This window comes from Oikopleura dioica, chromosome XSR (genome assembly GCF_907165135.1).
Source record: "Oikopleura dioica chromosome XSR, OKI2018_I68_1.0, whole genome shotgun sequence".
Classification (NCBI taxonomy): domain Eukaryota; kingdom Metazoa; phylum Chordata; class Appendicularia; order Copelata; family Oikopleuridae; genus Oikopleura; species Oikopleura dioica.
Genome location: NC_137294.1, coordinates 2380584 through 2398646, shown reverse-complemented (window position 1 = coordinate 2398646; position 18063 = coordinate 2380584). Strand labels below are relative to the sequence as shown.

General features: G+C 39.2%; 2 protein-coding genes across 5 annotated transcripts in view; both read right to left on the bottom strand.

The window, feature by feature from the left end:
• LOC145707739 (uncharacterized) overlaps positions 1 to 12502 on the bottom strand; it is a 72268-nt gene extending 59766 nt beyond the window's left edge. The window contains exons 1-4 of one of the 4 annotated variants that reach the window (XM_081785308.1): positions 12387 to 12502; positions 10187 to 10307; positions 9921 to 10001; positions 8444 to 8977 (exon numbers count right to left, since the gene is read on the bottom strand). In XM_081785308.1, coding sequence (XP_081641434.1) covers positions 8872 to 8977; positions 9921 to 10001; positions 10187 to 10307; positions 12387 to 12423 — 345 coding nt within the window. In that variant the 5' untranslated portion in view covers positions 12424 to 12502 and the 3' untranslated portion in view covers positions 8444 to 8871. Of the gene's footprint in view, positions 1 to 8443; positions 8978 to 9920; positions 10002 to 10179; positions 10308 to 10870; positions 11288 to 12386 lie in introns of those variants that run through there. The other 3 variants (XM_081785309.1, XM_081785310.1, XR_014134770.1) reach the window with 3 other exon arrangements.
• A 3981-nt stretch (positions 12503 to 16483) lies between these two features.
• On the bottom strand, positions 16484 to 17379 carry LOC145709543 (uncharacterized). Its single transcript, XM_081787232.1, has 3 exons — positions 17189 to 17379; positions 16665 to 17146; positions 16484 to 16624 (listed from the first exon to the last, which is right to left on the bottom strand). Exons 1-3 carry the CDS (start codon positions 17335 to 17337, stop codon positions 16605 to 16607), a joined length of 651 nt encoding a protein of 216 aa, XP_081643358.1. The 5' UTR covers positions 17338 to 17379; the 3' UTR covers positions 16484 to 16604.
• Positions 17380 to 18063: the final 684 nt, after the last annotated feature.

Below are 18063 nucleotides of genomic sequence, written 5' to 3'. Positions count from 1 at the left end.
CTCGGAGGGGTTCAGATCAAGCTCAAACATCAAGTCGTATCGAATTTGTAACTTATTGAGGCTTTCAATAGAAATTATTGGCAGCGATTTTTGAAGAATTTGTATTGAAAAGCCTCTGTCCTGAACTTGAGCATCAATCGAGGAGAATAGACGAAACCAGTTAGATGTGGCATGGCAAGGACTTATTACGGCTAATTAGCTGACCATCGAGTCGGACTCTATTCATTCTTATTTTAGCCGAGCCTTTGATATGGAATGTTTTCAAGTTTGATTTGGCAGCTTCCGATTTCGCGATTTACGTAGTGATAGTTTTCCACCAGTTTTACCTCGACTTCCAAGAGCTCAAAAATTATTCCTGACGCCATGTCGAAGAAATCAATCGAACTCTTCCTGATCTGTTCGAGCAATCCATGAGCTGTCCAAACTTGTGTCCAGGGAGTTCAAAAGTAAAGTCCTGGTTCCAACTTGGATTTGGCCCTGACGCAAAAACTGTCGTCTTTCGTTGCTTGTCTACAGTTAGCACGATTCGATAGCGCTTTTCTGGAAGAGGTTTGACACATTGCAACTTGTCTTCGTTGTATTCAGGGCAATGCCACTAAAAGCATTTAGAATTTTTGAAGAGAAAGCTCGGTTAATCCGTAGATCGTTTGGATTACTGGCTTAGATCCTAAAACTCTAAGTAAAAGCCTATAATTTCTTTCAGACTAGTCCGAGTATTAGGAGCTAATCCAACAAAGAATCTTTTCGTGTCTACAACTAGGGATAAGTCCTTTTTACCTCCGATTCTTTCGAAGTTCGACAGGAGCTCGTATCTTGAAGAGGCTCCATCTCAGAGAAATGCTCATCATCATCTTCGAAGTTGTTTATCTCTCGGGGAATGTGCGCCTTAATTATTCACTTAGCTATTCATTGCTATAACCAAACGATTATGCAGACTGCATTGACTCAGCAATCAATAAATCCCGGTCAGAGTTTTGTGTTTTATCCAGTTAATTTAAATCTGCATCAAAAGTGAAAGTGAAGGCAACTGATCTTCATACTGTAATTAGTAAATACATAAATACTCGTTGGCGAGCTGCTGGGACGATACTTACTCTCTGTACAACTACAACAAGAAAAACCATAGCAAAAATAGGGAGTACGTCAATTCTGACTGGGCAAGTTTAATGAGGATAAAAAAAGTGAAAATGAAAGTAGTGCGGGAACTGTCGGTGACTGTGGACGGTGAAGAGTGAAATCAATAACGAAAACCGCAATCTACACTGTCAATCGATGTCATTAGACGCGTCAACGGGCGCCTCATAAACACCTGTACCCTCATTTACATTTGCATAACATCCTTTGCCAAGACGCAAGCTCATTCTTTCACTGACCACTGCGTTTTGAACTTTTTTGCTGGCTATTTTAATGGGATCCCTTCCCCAAGAATGATTTATTCTACTTTATAAATATATTTTGCAATAAATGAGTCTCTATTCTTAATTTTGATATTTTTATTAGTTGTGTTCGATGACAGAAGATCGGAGACTTGTGAAAATTTCGATAGTTGTGCTGTCAGAAAGAATGAGAAAATCAGTGGAGCTTGAGAAGTTTGTCGTCAGTGAACTCTGCTCGGCAGTGAGGGCATACTTTCCGCGGGAGAGTCGATAGGCAGTTGAAGCAGGCTTTGTATCCGCATGGAATAACGACGGCTTCAGGTCGCTCATCGCCGTAAGGATTATAGCACAGTCTGCATTCGTGCATCTCGGTCTCTTCTTCTTCTTTCTTTATCTCGCAGGCGTCATGAGAAGAAACATCTGAAAGATATTTTCAGTCAAAATCCATTTTGTGCAGGTCAGAAAAGAACTACGGAAAGTTCCCGTAGTCAACTACAGCGATATTCAGAATCACGCCATGGTCAAAGGGCGCAAGTCCATGTTTACTCTGTAACTGCAAACACTCTTATAAACCACTGTACCTTAGAAATAAACCTCATTCTACTCACAAGAATCAAAGTAGTCACTACTGTTGCAAGTGGTGACTGAAGTGAGAAAATATAGTATTAGATTCTCTAAAAATGGATAACTATGTTTTTAGCCCACTTGATTATGATTTGAAACTCAAACTAGAATTTCCAGGATCATCGGATACTAAAAATCAATGTTCAGGATATAACTTGAGAAGAAGAAAATGAGTAGACGCTTTTGGGCGCTACTCTACGCTCTGCTTAGTTGCTCGCCTATTGCTTACGCTTTGGAACAAAAATTAAATGACTCGGGTATCCTTCTTACTGAGGAAATGCCCTCCTACTTTGTAGAAGCACAGGAAGGACAATTTTTGAGTTTTGAACTGTTTCCAACAGTACTAACGAAAGAGAATCTGCTCTCTAGGGATTGTCTAGGTCTTATAAGAGGTAACCATACTGAGGAAAGTACGATCTTGACAAATGAACTACTAAGTTCGTTTTGGGCACTTCCGAGTGAATTCACACCGTTTCAGCAGTCAAGACTAGATAAGACAGATTCAGGAATATTACTCTTGAAGGTATGGGAGAAGGAGTTTAGTCCCAAGTTTATAACAAGTGAGGTATCAACGAGTGGAGTAAGCCTAAAATTGTATGACAAGCCTTCGGAGTGGCCAAATACAAAGCTGGAGAAAACTGTTTTTGATAGGAAAACTAGTACAGGTTTTAACTTCGTTACTCAGTGCTCGTATTTTTCGAACGATAAGAAAGACAACAGGGTTAAAATAAGTCTTTTTTCGGAGATTTTTCCAGCTAGAGTAGTGTTGCAACTAAGAAAAAGATTTGAGCAACAGTCAAAAATCTCGATTTTGATAAACGCTAAATATCAGGTTGAAAGTACAAGGATTTTGGAGGATAATTTACAATTTGAATTTTTTAACTACAATCTGGAGGATCACGTGAAAACTGAATTCTGGGATAAGGGAAGAAATCTTCATAGGATTGACCTTTTGTTCGAATATGTGTTAGATTCGGATGATGTGACGATATGGGGACACCACCTTGAGGGAAGTTGCAAAGATACTGTATTAACTGAGGTCTATATGATTACCATAGATCCGAATGCAAGGAGCAGACACGCGAATAGGGAAAGGCGTGATACGGGAGAGGTAGCGATAATTTTGAGTTCTCTCAACTTTTTAAAGTCCCTTTACGACTCATATAATGAGAACAAAAAGTTTGGGGAAGTAACTCATAGAATAAATGAGGATGAGATAGAGATGGCTAACTTAGGAAAAGGACTCGAGAAAGTTGGCATTCAGGTTAACAAAAATAGGAACCTTATCAAAACCAACCTCCTTCAGAGGTGCAATTCTGAACTTAATTTGGAACAATCAAGCTTCAGACATTTTGTCATGGAAAATTTTAACAGCTACTTGAACGCGATACATGACTTCGAAATTTCGGTATTGAATCGAAATCCGAATCATATTGTTTTCAGGACCATTAGTGGAGTTTGTAAAAATTTAAACAAAGGGACGACGGAAGGCTGTGATCATTTTTACAGTAAAGGTCATTATGACCTGGTCCAGTCTGAGGTAACATTACACAAAAAACAGTTAGGAATTAAATTCGTGATTGGTTATTTCGTACCAACGTTAACCAAAATCGATGAAACCTTTCGGGTCCATCATATACCACTTCCGGCTGGAAAGAAAAAGGAAGAATTCGCGTATTTAAGGTTGTCTACCCCGAAAATCATAGGCAGGGACAAAAAATCGAAACGTGTCTATAACCTTGACGCGTGCGAGGAGATCGGGGCTGTAAGGTTTTGCGACTCATCTCTTATCACAAAGAGTTATCTGGACCCGTGTTCTAGGGGAATACTGTCAGGCAAAGCAGTGACAAGCTGCAGTAGCGATGTGCTACTTTTGCCAGCCGATTGCCTATTTTTGAGAGATTTGATGTCAAACACTGTGATGATTTCACATTTTAGTGATTTTCAGACAATTGATAAGGCAGGGGTAAAAACGGATATACAGTTAGATGTTAGAGAAAGCGGAGATAAATTAGGAGTGTCTGCGCTAGAGATAAGCGAGAACCTGGAGACGATTCGTTGTTCGACAACGGAATTTCGAGTAGGAGGAAAAATTTCTAACCCTAAAAATAATTCTTATACGATGGAGGTAAAACTTTATGATATAACGGCAGGAATAAAAACATCGTCACTTAATAAATTTTTGTCAGAAAAAGAAGATTTCGAGGATACGGAGATAATAGGTTCACTAGATTTTGGTGATTTAAGAAAATCACTAGTTGAAAGATCTAAGGAAAAACTTGAAGATAAATTTCCGAGAATATCAATGGCATCTAAAATAGCTCCACAGTGGGTCATTAACACTGTAATTACTGTGAGTGTTACTGTAGTTCTTTTAGGACTATATTGTTGTTATTTGAGGATTAAATGTTGCTTTGTAGCAACACGGAGGGGTTTTCAATTCATAAAAGGCTGTTTTGTAGGCTGTGGAAACTGCTTTAAAAGCATAAGAAAGCTTTTTCAGAAAAAACAGCGGGAGCCGATTGTGACGTTCAGATCGGAAGAGGAACAACTTACTGATACGTCGGAGTTTACTCGAAATAACCAAGGACGCCGTTCGGTTTATCTGCCACTTAAATAATAACAATGAGTTTTTCCTCTGAATCGGAATGTACATATGTTAATATTCCCACAGTAGTGACTAGTCCCCCTTCATATTTATTCCCGGATCCCCCTAATACTGAGGCAACCCAAGAAGTAGGTAATACGGAGAATTTAGGTAAAAACCTGGAGGAACTCTTAAAGTTGTATAAATTTGACCATAAACCAAAACTGGAGACGAGAGACGCATTTTTTTTCGACATACTCGCGTTTCAGATACTTACAGACATTAAAGCGAAAAACAAATTTAAGCCAGTATTTCCGTGCTACTGGGGAACGGAACTTATCTGCAACTGTTTTAGATTAGAAAACGAAGAGAGTTTGTAGGAAAAAGCATAAATTAGTCGGTCTTAAATACTTCTGGTCATAGGTTAAAAAATTTCTCTTTTAGTAGGTAAAAAGAAAATCAGTTAAGCCCGGCGGTGGCTGGCTGCAATTGTTTGCATCAACAGGGAAAGTGGAAACTGAGCAAACAGAAAGACAGTTCTAAAGGGAACTGGTCCAAAAATAAGGAAATCTAGAATTAAAAAAAAGCTCAAAGGATGAGTTAAAAATAAGTTTTAGGAAAATGGAAATCGACCAAGTCCCTACTGACCTGGATCGCTCAATAGCCCTGCTTGAAAACAATGAGGTCGAACTTTTTTGGAGGAAGTCGAAAATGGATCACTGGTCATCGACGTCGACGTAGGATCGGAAATAGGCGGGGGAGAGGATGCCGAACCAGAGGTTGCTGGCACACCGGATACAGGCACGATTGACAATTATTCAACTGGAGTTGTAAAAACGACTGCGGCAGGAAATGAGTCAGAAATGGAAACAGAAACGGCTGGAACAACAACTGCAACAAAAAGGGGAGAAAATAACCAACTGCAGCGGACGGTCAAATTCGCAGACCAAGATCACGATCTTCGGACTGACAGAAAGGACGACGACCTTCTTGAAATAAAAACAATGCGAGTGAGGGAAGGCGCCACATTGAAAGAATACGCCTACGAATTATTCAACTCATTATATAACCCATATCACCCACTGAATGGAGACAGACGGAAGATCCATAAGCTAATCGAGCTAAATGAGGACTTTGCGCAAGTTTACTTCTTTGAAAATAACGCCTGGCGAATCACCATACGATCAACTTCGACAGACGTGAGAAAGTTAAAACAGATGTACTTGTGTACGTCGTCACTTATCTTTCACCATCATTTTTTGAATGACCATACAGTGATTGGGGTTTTGAAAGAGGTGGATGGACTGGGATCAGGCAAATACCCGATGGCGGCAATAAGCACATACGATCTGCCATATAGGCCAGAATACAACCTTCGTTGGACACTAGTGGATGGTGATTTTTACCTTGAGGTTAAGTATGATTAGGGAATCAGTTTTCAAAAGGGGGGAGGAATACAAGGGATTTTTAGGATAGAATTAACGAAAAATAGGATAGATAATCGGATAATAGGATAGAAAGGTAAATAAGAGGGAAAATGAGGTCAGGGTTATAAGGTGTTTCTTTCTTAGGGGGGGCTGGTTGTGCAGGTCAGAAAAGAACTACGGAAAGTTCCCGTAGTCAACTACAGCGATATTCAGAATCACGCCATGGTCAAAGGGCGCAAGTCCATGTTTACTCTGTAACTGCAAACACTCTTATAAACCACTGTACCTTAGAAATAAACCTCATTCTACTCACAAGAATCAAAGTAGTCACTACTGTTGCACATTTATTAAGAAAGAATACTCACCATATCCTAGAGCATCATTCGCAACGACAAGAGCACGTTTTCTAACCGTCTCACTCCAATTTCGTCTTTCTTTGAGATTCTTTTCAGCAGCGTTAGCTTTTCGTTTCGCAAATTTGACCGTTGCCTTTGCCTTTATGAGGGACTTTCTTATTTTTTCAACCTCATTTTCCGCGTCTTCGAGCTCTTCTTCAGCTGCCATCGACTCTTTCTCAGCGGACTCTTGCTCTCTCCTTGATTCTTTATACAATTTCGTGATTTCAAAGAAAGCTGTGTCGGACACATTGCCTAAAGAGAGCTCAGTCAATTTATCTCATTTAGGCAAATTTAGTTGAATTTTATCATATTGAATAATAATAATAATACACCAAAAGAATAAACATACAAACTGTAAAATTCAAGGCGACCGAACAGCAAGATCCAGCAATATACTGACGATAAGAGAGGCTTTCTTCCTCGCAGTATTCGCCCAGGCATTTGAAAGTGGCATCGGAGACTTGGAATTCTGCTTGAACTCCTGGGTACTTCTCATGAAAGCAGTTCCAACAGAGTCTAGCGCCGCTGACTTCCGTAGTCGAAGGAGGATAACTTGGGCAATTATATCAAGTTAAACTTCCTGTGGAAGACTTACCGGTGACAATAGTCGCAGTGTCCATACATTCCGCTAGAAGTGACATCACACTCGTAAGCATAATTGTTTGCTTCCATTTTCTCTCAAACCAACTACGCAAAGATTGAAAATTAAAAATCCACAAGCTGTGATTTTCTTTTTTGCGGCGTCTGATGAATCAGCGAAAGACTATCAACGAAAGATGAAGAATGAAACATTCTCCGATCAGAACGATCCACTTTTTAAAGCTTAGATTCTGAATTTTCAAAATTTTTGGGGCTGTTGAACAACCGTTACTCCATAATTATGTCTTCTTTGTCTCCTAGTCTTGTCCAGATTGATGAAAAGCAGCTTTGGTTTTAATCAGATAAGGGTTCAAAATAATCGAAGTTAAGAAAATCAACAGCGGGTAAAGTAAAGTAGTAATCGTTTTTAATCGCTACGGCGGTAATCATTTTCTCAAAAAAAAAACTACTTTGATGAACGAGAAACGCAAGAGAAAAACATTCCGAGGTCTTTGGGCAGGGGCCGAGCTAAATAAACGGTCTGTTGTATAAGAGCAGCATCTAAGTTGTATAAGTGCCCCGTTCTTCGAGGGAGAAGGTCGTCTTTAGGGGTTGACCCCGGCAGTAAGCCGCATCGGCCCCGCGGAATCAGCCAGCGTTTAAATTCGAGCTTAGGCTGTTGGGCCATTTACTAGCGCTGAAATTTTCGCCTTCGTTGAACACGGCCTATCATCGCGCCCGAAAGATGTCGATGGCACTGCTGTGGACCTCGCGAAGCCAAGGCTTGAAAAACACCTCTGCGATGAACAGTCAACGACTAGAGCCAAACACGTTGGATGAGCTTTCAAGAAACAGTCTTATCTTTCTCTTACATTTGCTTTTTCTTGGAATAATACTGGTTAAAGCGGAAAAGCTGTCCTGAGGATTTATTTACTTCCTGTTCGATTGAAGATTCTAGTCAACGAAGTCTCATGCTTCTTGAAGGTTTAACTACTTGAAATTTGTCTCGGAATTAACTTCGTCTTTTTAGGAATAGATGGCGACTTTGAAATCGCTGCTGGGGACGATTTAGCTTACGAGGAATCTAGCAATGGCGGCGGAGGAAGTGATTCTTTCGATTTGGATGCAATTGGTGATTTTTCAATTTTTTTTTTACTATTGCAAAGCAACGACTTTTAAGACGCACACGGGGACGATGCCGAACAGGAAGAGATCGAAGTAGATTTCAGGAAAGTGTTGAAGTCAATCTCATCAAAGAAGGACTTCCGTGAAAATCAACATTAAAAAAGCGTCGGCGACACTCCCTCATTCGAAAATGACGAGTCTCCGCCAGGCTCGGACGCCGGAGAGCAGATCTAGAATCCATTACACTGCCAGCGTGAGTGATTATCTTCTTCCCGCGAATTCGAGGACTTTCTAATAAGAATGAAATACACACTCGTTATCTTTTTTTTGCAGGAAAAATCAAAAGTCAAGTTTATTCGAAAATTGACAGTGGATCAAGCTGTTTTATTCTTTACAAGGTTTTCTCGTATTTTGGAATCGAAGCGATCCATTTTCTTCTTTTTATGTTGTTTTTTTTTTGCAAATTTTGATTGAACTTGGAGGCGAGGATGGTGAGTTTCATCAGTTTCGGCAGCCTCTTAAATAAATCAATCTGCCAAGCGCGTGGCATCGCGGCGTTGGCACATATCGTAGGTTAATACTTCCTGGTTACAATTTTTAAATTAAGGGTCTTGATTTTTATAACTTTGGCGCAAAAGGACTGCTTGTTGTGAGCTTGACAAACACGAAAAAAGGAATAGAGACACAAATATACATTATCTACAAATGAATATACCGCGGAGATTATAGCACTTGCTATAGTTACTCTAGTAGCACTAAAGTTTAGGGTCATGCTCAGATTTTCCTGTCACGCATTCGACGAAGATTGTCTGCGACTTCCACTTGCGAGGTCCTTCTTTCCGCGTGATGATCAGCCCGTTCCTGAACAGTTGGGTTTTGACTTTGCAACAGATGGATAAGGGTATACTACGCATTTAAATAGCCCTCAGGTTCGGGGACCCAGAATGCTGGGCTCGGCAACCTGAGTAAAAAACCTGAGTCAGGGTTTATAGGATTACGAATGAAAAGCCGCGTAGCGGCTCTTTTAAAAACAAAGCCGCGAAGCGGCTTCGCCAGAAGTTAAAAATATGATTGAAGAATAATATTGCGAAGCCGCTTCGCGGCTTTGCTTTTGAAAAAGCCGCTACGCGGCTTTTCATTTCTAATCTTTTATACCCTGACTCAGGTTTTCTACTCAGGTTGCCGAGCCCAGAATGTTAATACCCAAAAATATATTTTTAATTGAGACATCCCCCTAAATCCTCGACTAGACATCGAAATTTGCAGCACAAGATTGAAGATAAATCCCAGAAAAAGGAGAGTTCTTCGAAACCCAAAATCGATAATCTTTGACAGAGATTCTTTGTGATTTGCTTGCAAAGAAGGTAGTACAATCCTAGTCAAATATGGTCTATATATGGGCTATTATACAGGGCTGACGTGGATCAACAGTAGTGTCAGCTTTATTTTTAGACATAAAAGCTATGTTTTCGAAAAAAGTTAGCTCCTATTTGCTCAATAAATGATCTCGCCTATCCGGCAGGGGTTATGCAAATTATTTTGTGAAAGCAAAAGCTGGTTCAATTTACGATTTCGGGAAACAAACGCAAGACGCGGGCCGCGTTCTAAACTTAATTTGTTGCTAGTAATCATACCGTCCATATTTGGCATACTTTGCCAACCCCTTTTTAGTATCGTTTCTGCTCAGTTTCTAGCTTCCACAAATCCAATTAGCCTTCAAGCGAAGTTAACAAGAAAATGACCCAACCAAAATTATTTCCCGTGAACCAGAAGGAGTACAATCAAAAGAAAAAAGGATCATTACCAGTTACGCGTGTCTTCTTTTATTTGGATGCATTGCGGCAAGTAGATCGAACCCCCAGAATTGTTCCAATGCGAAGTTGCTCCAAAAGGTTATGAAAAAATAAGGCTTCAATTTTATTTCTACCAAAAATCTTTAAATCCATAGATCTCAAATAATAATTTTAATTTTTAAAAAAAGCAAAAGTTAGCAATTAAAGTATCCCGACAAGAATTATTAATAAAAAATTAAGAAACTGTAAGTGGCAAGCTTCAAAATTAACCATTCCTTTGCATTCCGTCTCGATGTTCTTTGCGCGATCAGTCAAGACAAACGAAGAGTCTTCGGATGTGACGAGAATTCCATTTTCCTGGCACTCGAAGTTGTAGTCAGTGCCCAATTGAAAGCCTCCTGAATAGAACATCTTCACCCATTTCAATTTTTAGCCCCGATCCTTTTCTATAAATCCACTCTTAATTTATCCCATATTTCCGACAATTAAGTTCAACAATCATATTTTTACAACCTTTACTTTTTTCGCGAGATATAAGGGAAATTTTTTGCACTAAAAAGTGCACAAGAGTTTTGCGGCAATTTTAGACCAAGAAGCAGAGTAGGTGCGCTAATGCTAATTTCTAACTTATGTTCAGTTTCTTCAAAAGTATTTTTGCTAATATGAAAGGACCATGATCCTCGTTATGGTTAAAAGATGGCAGATAGCTCACGTTTACACCCGATCAGACATAATCCGACAAAGATAACCTTCGCCTAAGAAAATGTCAAATTATGATATTACAGCACCTCTCATCAGTGCGAGCTAAGTGTTATTGAGAAGGCGCGATTCTAATTCAAAAAAACAACCCGTAATTGTGGGTTTTATTCTTGTGTGGCTCACAAAATATGGCAAATTATTAAAATTACAAGCACCATCAACACCATCTGAACCATCTGAGTGGCCCAGTTTAGGCTCTTACCTGAAAAGTTCAGTTTGACCATGGATGGCGCTTTTGCTAGGACAGCTCCTTAGCTCGCCACTTTCGCGACCAGAAAAAAATATAATTTTGGCGGATTTTGATTTCAGACCAAAATGTCAGTTGACAATCCAGTTATATTTTTTGATGATCTAATCAACTACCAGTAGTATTTGATGAAATATTTCATAAACAATAAAAAAACTAAAAAAAAGGAATGAGCATCGAAAAAAGGGAATGCGCCGCTTAATTTTTTATTTCTCATGGTGGGAAAATGGCGATCGAGGAACTATTCTAGCAACAGCGCCTGCTGAGCACTACTTGAAAATGCTTCTCCCCAGTATCTTTATTGAATAATAACAAACATAATAATTGCCTATCGAAAAAATGAACAAAAAATTTTTAATAATATTTTTTTTTAAATTATTAAAAAATTTTTTTTCTGTTTTTTCTGATAGATTTTTTCTGTTTTTTAGCGATTAAAAAATAATTGAGAATGATCATTAAGAAACATAAGGGTAGTATCTAACTTCACGTCGTTTTTTCGCGAGTAAGGAGAATTCATAATCGCATAAAAAATCGATCAGATCGAATTTAAATTTCAAAAATAATCGTAATTTTATGGAACGGAGATCAAGCTCGCTAGGTGTCAACTTTGAAGAAATTCTTGAATAAAGCACTTTTACTTTGCATGACTCTAGTTTTGGTGCCACGTTCCGAGCTTGGATTTTCATGGCGGGCAATTGTCTCGAGATCGCGAATAAAATAGCTTTTGAATAACGAAGAAGATGCCAAAAAACTCATTCTCCGATTTCGAGGGTAGAGTAAAAACTAGGTTAATAAGTGGCTAAATAAGCATTGCTGACTAAAATTGATCTTCTCCAAAATCGAAATTTTGTTATACATTTTTTTTTTGACTTGACTTATTTTCAGAATTCTTAGTGTAGGAAATATTGGGCTATCGATAAAATTGAGCGCAATTTAATGACAATACAGCTTCATGAAACTGTATCGCTTTAATTTTTACGGAAAAAGTCATAATAACATTAATATTCTGGCTCAGAGAAAGACTCCTGAACAGCAAGATTTTTACGAGTTTTTGTGAATGACGAAAACAATCTTCTGAAGCATCTTTTCGGCAGGTACTGAAAATGTCACGAATGTCACGAATGTCACGAGTTGGCTAAAAATGTCACGAATCTGTTTTTATAAGGGTCCTTCTTCGTGCATTATCTGGTAGATAACTCATTGTGTTGACGGGCCCAACTCAATTTTTCGGCCCCTCTTACTGACGGTGTCATGAAAAAAGTGGTCAATTTCGTGATATTCGTGACATTCGTGACATTTTCAGTGCCGTCGTATTTTCGCTCTCTTTCAAGTTTTATCAAAAAACAAAAACAACAATAATTACTTTCCAAAATTCGTGAACGGAAAAAAAAACTCTAATCTATCCAATAAAGAAGCATTTTCAAGTGTTCCGTCTTCAGCTATTCTTTCTCTTTGTGAATCTCTTTCATACCAGCAACGCAAGAAGCAAGAACCGCAGACACTTTCATCGTCAATCTTCGGAAATAGATATTCTCTCACTGAAAACGTAAAAAAGGGTTGAAATTTTTGTCTAAACTTGACGAGAGGAAAAATTCAAGTACTTCTCGGCATAGGCGCGGAGGGCGCTCGCGGTGTATTTTTGAGATTTCATGAAGCCGCGGAGAGCGCGCGAGCGCTGCTGAGTCGACTAAATTATTCGCTGTTTTTCCGTCGATATTTTGGGAAATTTGAACTTGCCCCTTCAATTCATTATTCGAATATATTTTTTCCTGTGTAGAAATTCTCAGTCAGTCAAAACGGCTTAGGTAGTATTGAAAAATAAATGGTAACAGCAATTTGTGAAGCTCTTCAAAACCCTGACTCAGGAGTTCTACACAGGTTGCCGAAAGTTTGGAGAGGCACAGTGAAAGAGCAGATTGACAGCTAGGTTGTCAAGTGAGAGATCAATCAGAGTCGAGCCGGTTTCTGTGTTTTTCGAATCGCATTTGGAGCTTTTCCTTGGTTGGGCTTTTTCTTGGCGGCTTTCTTGGCTCCTTTCGTTTTCGGCGCTTTAGCTGCAGTTTTCCCGGTTCTCCGAAATGTTGAATGAGCTCCTCGTCGGTGAGGGGCTTCTTTGGCTTGGCGCTGAGCTTGATTACTGTTGGCGCTTCTCTTTTTCGCTGCTGTTCTTCTTTGTAGAGTTTCATCGTCAATTTTCCCAAATTGTTGAGATCATTTTTCTCTCGTGCAATGAGAACCGCATCCGCCTGGGCAGTCGACAACGTCCCATGTTCCAAGAAAGCGGCTTCAAGCTCACCAGTATCTTTGAAATGGTAGCTCGGTGTTCTGCACCCGATCGGGCGAATTTTTAGTATTCGGTTAACGCCAAAAGTGTCCGCAACTGTTCTCCCAACGCCAGCGCACTCAATAATGCATTGCCCGAACTTGGTCTGGAAAGGCGCTCCTTGGCAGCTTTTCCACATTTTCTTTTGCTTTTTCTTGATTTCAACTTTATTTTTCTGGTCTGTAGCTTTCGAAACTGTCATTTATATGTGTCAATTATAAATGGTGGCGTCTTTTACTATTCGAACCAGCTGGCAGAGTTCATGATTCATTTTGAGAGTTACGATTTCCTCAAGAATTTCTTTTATTTCTTGTGAAAATTTTCGCTTCTCTCCATCTGTGCTCGGCAACCTGTGTAGAAAACCTGAGTCGGGCTTTGAAGAGCTAAAATGAAAAGCCGCGTAGCGGCTTTTTTGAAAACGAAGCCGCGAAGCGGCTTCGCAACACAATCACTCTTATGTACTTGAAAATATTGGCGAAGCCGCTTCGCGGCTTCGTTTTAAAAAAAGCCGCAACGCGGCTTTTCATTTTAGCTCTTCAAAGCCTGACTCAGGTTTTCTACACAGGTTGCCGAGCTCAGCTCTTCATTTTTCCGACAGAATCAGCTTATAAAAGTGAAGCTTGTAAAAGTGACCTACCTTTTCTTTCTTGCACTATCTAAGATACTCTATCGTGTACTTCTAAAAACGAAGATTTAGAAAGTCGGATGTAAATCTTCATTAGTCAGGAGTTTAAGGCGCTCAAGCCGCGAAACGAGCTTTTGAGATTTAGAAAAATACATGATTTTTGGCCAAAGAGAAATGTTTTTTTTTGATTTTTTGCCTTATACATTCTCGGCCAGAATTGAGCCTAAAACTAACCAGCTGAGCCGGATTAACTATGTGTCGATTTCGACCAATTGTGCTGTTATTAGAAAGGCAGAGTTCGGCATTCTCGTGAAATACGATTAAATCGGCTCCGCGGCCGAAGGGTTCACGCAAGAACAACTTAGTGGCTTTTTAAAACGTCTTTTATGAAAGCAGCCAGATCCGTCGACCCTGCGGATTGGCCTTTCTTCCGCTTCAATTTCATTTTCGATCGTCCATAACTTCAACTGTGACAAATACTGTATCTTCACGATGGAGGCAGATTTTCTTGGCTTTGGCTAATTCAGAATTTGAAGAAACTTGAATTTCAATTTTCGCTATTTCTGCGGCTTCCTCCTCAGTTCAAGAACTTCCGATTATAGGATCTCCGAATAGCCCAAACGGCCATTTTCAGCTCATGGGAGACTTTCGACCACATGCCTTGGATTTACTCAGAAATTGCCAAAAATTGACATCGACGAATAAACACTTTTACTTTTGGCAATATTCAATTTTCGCCCGTTAAGTAATTTCAAATTTCTTTTTGTATATTTTGGTGGCTGAGATGAGAAGTCGTTGATCTTTTCGGATTCGAATATTTTTGCGAGTTTGGGGGACTTGGAATGCGCGCGTTGTCAAAACTCCACAAGCCAGTAAATTTTAGTGGCAGGTGGAATTCCCAATTCGCAAAAGTCGAGTTTTCAGCGCAATGGTTTGTTGGGGCGCAATAATTTGATTATTTGAGTGTAATTTAGCTGCATGTTTTGAACGCTGGTCTTTTCGAAGCAAAAAGAACGACATTACAATCATCTACTCATCCTTTTTTTGTTGTCTTCTAAGATAGAATCGATGAAGATTAATTAGCAAGTTACGTGCACCCACTAACAAAAATGTTTAGTGACTTTGATTAATTATTGGGAGGCTTGAATTTGATTTAACTTTAGCCGCTAGAGATTCTATTTGAAAATAATTTAGAAGAATTATAATTATAATAATATATTAGATTCACATTTAAATAGCTTAATACTCCCGGGATGGCTTCATTTTAACGGATTTAATAGCCTCAGCTTTATGTGTTAAGGACCCCCTCGTCAGCTTCAAAAAATGAAAATTTTGAAGAACACCATACTTTTGGTTCTTAATGCGTCCGCAGGTTAACTTTGCTTCAAAAACTTGATTAGAGGAATTTTTGACCAAGAAAAATCGAAATTTGTGCAAATTCTTCAATTTTCGGCGAAAAGTCCAATTTTCAAATGCGATTTTGACCCGTAGAATCCATTTCCGGGGTCAAAATTTAAAAATTCCGAAATTTGATTTTTCAAAAAAAGCTGACGGGGGGTCCTTAATAGGGGACTATCTAGGGTAATATAAGAAATATTAACCCTAACCCTAACCCTAACCCTAACAAAAGTAGTTTCCCGTTAAAATGAGCAGCCCTTATTTTATTTGGCATTTTTGAAAGAAAACCTTGCTGGAAAAATGAGAAAGGTCGCTTATTTAATTGTTTGAGCGGATGTAACAAATGGAGAATAAAATTTGTCCTCTGCGGGGGAATCGTCAGCCGCGCTAATGAGATCGAATGGAAGACGATCACTGCGTGTAAAAAGGGGTGCGAGGCGTGTTCGCGGTTATCACTCTTCTTTCCCCTTTTCCGGAAAGCAAAGTGCGAGTTTTATGAGTTCGAAGTTGAGCGCAGAACTGAATCCTTCTTTTACGGAAGAATTGGAGAGCGGGCAAAACTGGGAAGCGCTGGAAATTGGAAAGAAGGAAATTATAAAGCCATTAAATTCTGCATCCTGACGAGAGGCATTCGTCATCAAAGATCAATTACAATATCACATGTCCTCGCTCGAAAACATCTGTATTGGGCTCACCCACGTTGTACTTAAATTACGCAATTAGAAATGCATTTTTTTTCTCCCACGATTGTCGAAACAAAGCGCTGAAGTCTTTGGAAGAAGTCTTCATAGAAATTCTACTTATCATTTGGCGCTCAAAAATATATGCAAAATCGACAACGCCGAGCTAGTTTTTGTGCGATTTCATTCAAACAGCTCATTTTAGCCCTGTTTTACTTGTGCATAGAAAAAAGAAACCCACGTTGCCGCCAAATTGCGGAGAATTCTTTCGCCTGTAAGCAGATGTGCGTGGAGCACAATCCCTGGGAATGGAATTCGACCCAATTTGATTTTGCTCTTCCTCACGTGATCGAATTCTAGCTTCTTTTTTATTTCAAATATTTGATTTCAAATTGCTTTCTTACGAACGAAAAAATACTTAATATTTTTAATAACAACTAAGCCTTTATTCGAACTTCGCTGTTCTAAACCTTTTTTTCTAGGGTTGTCTTAGTGTTGGCTTGAGAATATTTTCTGAAAAATAATAACAGTCGCTTAATTTTCCTGCGTAACTCATAGAACTTCTTTATAAAATTAATCTTGTATTCCTAACATAATAATGAGAAGAGGGAATTTGATTTTGGGTGATTAATGGAAACATCTCTTCATCTTGTAAGCTTATCTTCACCCCTTTTTTGTGTCCTCTGAAAACTCATAAAAAACAAACAATGAAGTTGCTCTTACCGTTGGCGATCAATGATTTTCCAGCCTTGATAAGGATTCGACCTAAACGTTCACGAGCCATTTTTTCCTTTTCGTCGTGAAGAGCAAGTCTTTCTTGTGTGGACTCGTATTTGAGCTTCGCAAGTAGTTCTTGTGAAAACCCGTAGTTGAGCTTAGCAAGCTCATTGTCGTATTGAAGGAATTTTTGTTCTTTTTTGATTTCATCGAGTTGTTTTAGTTCCAATGGAATGTGTCGGTCGCGAAGACTTGGTTCTTCGAATATAAAAAACGTGGTTTGCAATGATTGTTGCCGTTCAAGTCCTATGTTGCAACATATGCCTTCACACGCCTCCCAAAAAGACAACTTGTTCTGACACCATTGGCAAAAGAGAATAGCATCAACTCTGTATGGCTTTCCAGTTCTCCGAATATGTGGGTCCGAATTAAGATAACATGCTGAACACCAGGATTTTTCTCCAAATTTCCACATAATGTCAGTTAAACTTCGAAAATTCACTTTTAATGAATTAATATTGTTGACCTACACTTCACAGGACTCACATGGCAACGATTCATTCCATTCCCAGACGTAGTCCCTCCAATCACCACGTACACTTGTCCGAATACAAGGAATCTGGTTTGCCCAAGCTTCATACCTCTCTTGAAAAGTATTTTGAGAGTCCGATTCTGACATGAAAAACTTAAGTTTATTCAGATTTGAGTTGAAGAAACTGATTTCAAGTGCGTCGAGCAGAGAATGAAAATTTCCTTCATCAGATAATGTCATTCAGACCGAGCCATTCCAACAAACCGTAATCAGATTCAAAAATGAAAACCAACGTCGAGATTTTCTTATGATTTTTAATCGTTGTTCTGGGGTCAATTTAGTGCGAATCAGGGATTGCGTCTTTTCAGGGGGTTGTTGATGTTACGAGATGATGGTGATGTTCTAGTGTTAAACAATAGCGTCATAATTAGACTTACATAGAAACCGCACTTGGTATTGCGAATTTGACATGGCCGTTGAATTGCGACAAGCGATGAAACAATGAAATTGCAATTGATAATTACAATCAGCACCTTTCAAGTTTCAACCTTGGCCAGTCAAACAAGGCGAGATACGAACACAGCAACGTGTGTTAATTTCATAATTGAAGCATGTCAAATATCTGTGTAGCAGTAATAAATAGCTCCCTCTTCAAAATTAAAAACTATGCCTCCCGAATAATTCATACATTCTCGCACAAGAATAATTACGTATTTATCATTTTTGCAGAAAGTGATGACGCTCGAATTCAAAATCCGCTACAGCTCAGCTCAGCTCAGCAATTTTCAGGTTTGGGTCAGCTCAGCTCAGCTCAGCTCAATAGTTTTTCGAAAACAGCCAGCTCAGCTCAGCTAGCTCAGCTCAGAAAAAATT

Coding starts and splice junctions, on each gene's coding strand:
- LOC145709543 (XM_081787232.1), bottom strand. CDS start 17,337: ATGTCAGAATCGGACTCTCAAAATACTTTTCAAGAGAGGTATGAAGCT. Junction 17,147..17,188: donor CCATGTGAGTCCTGTGAAGT/GTAGGTCAACAA, acceptor GAATTTTCGAAG/TTTAACTGACATTATGTGGA. Junction 16,625..16,664: donor AAAATCATTGATCGCCAACG/GTAAGAGCAACT, acceptor ATGAGTTTTCAG/AGGACACAAAAAAGGGGTGA.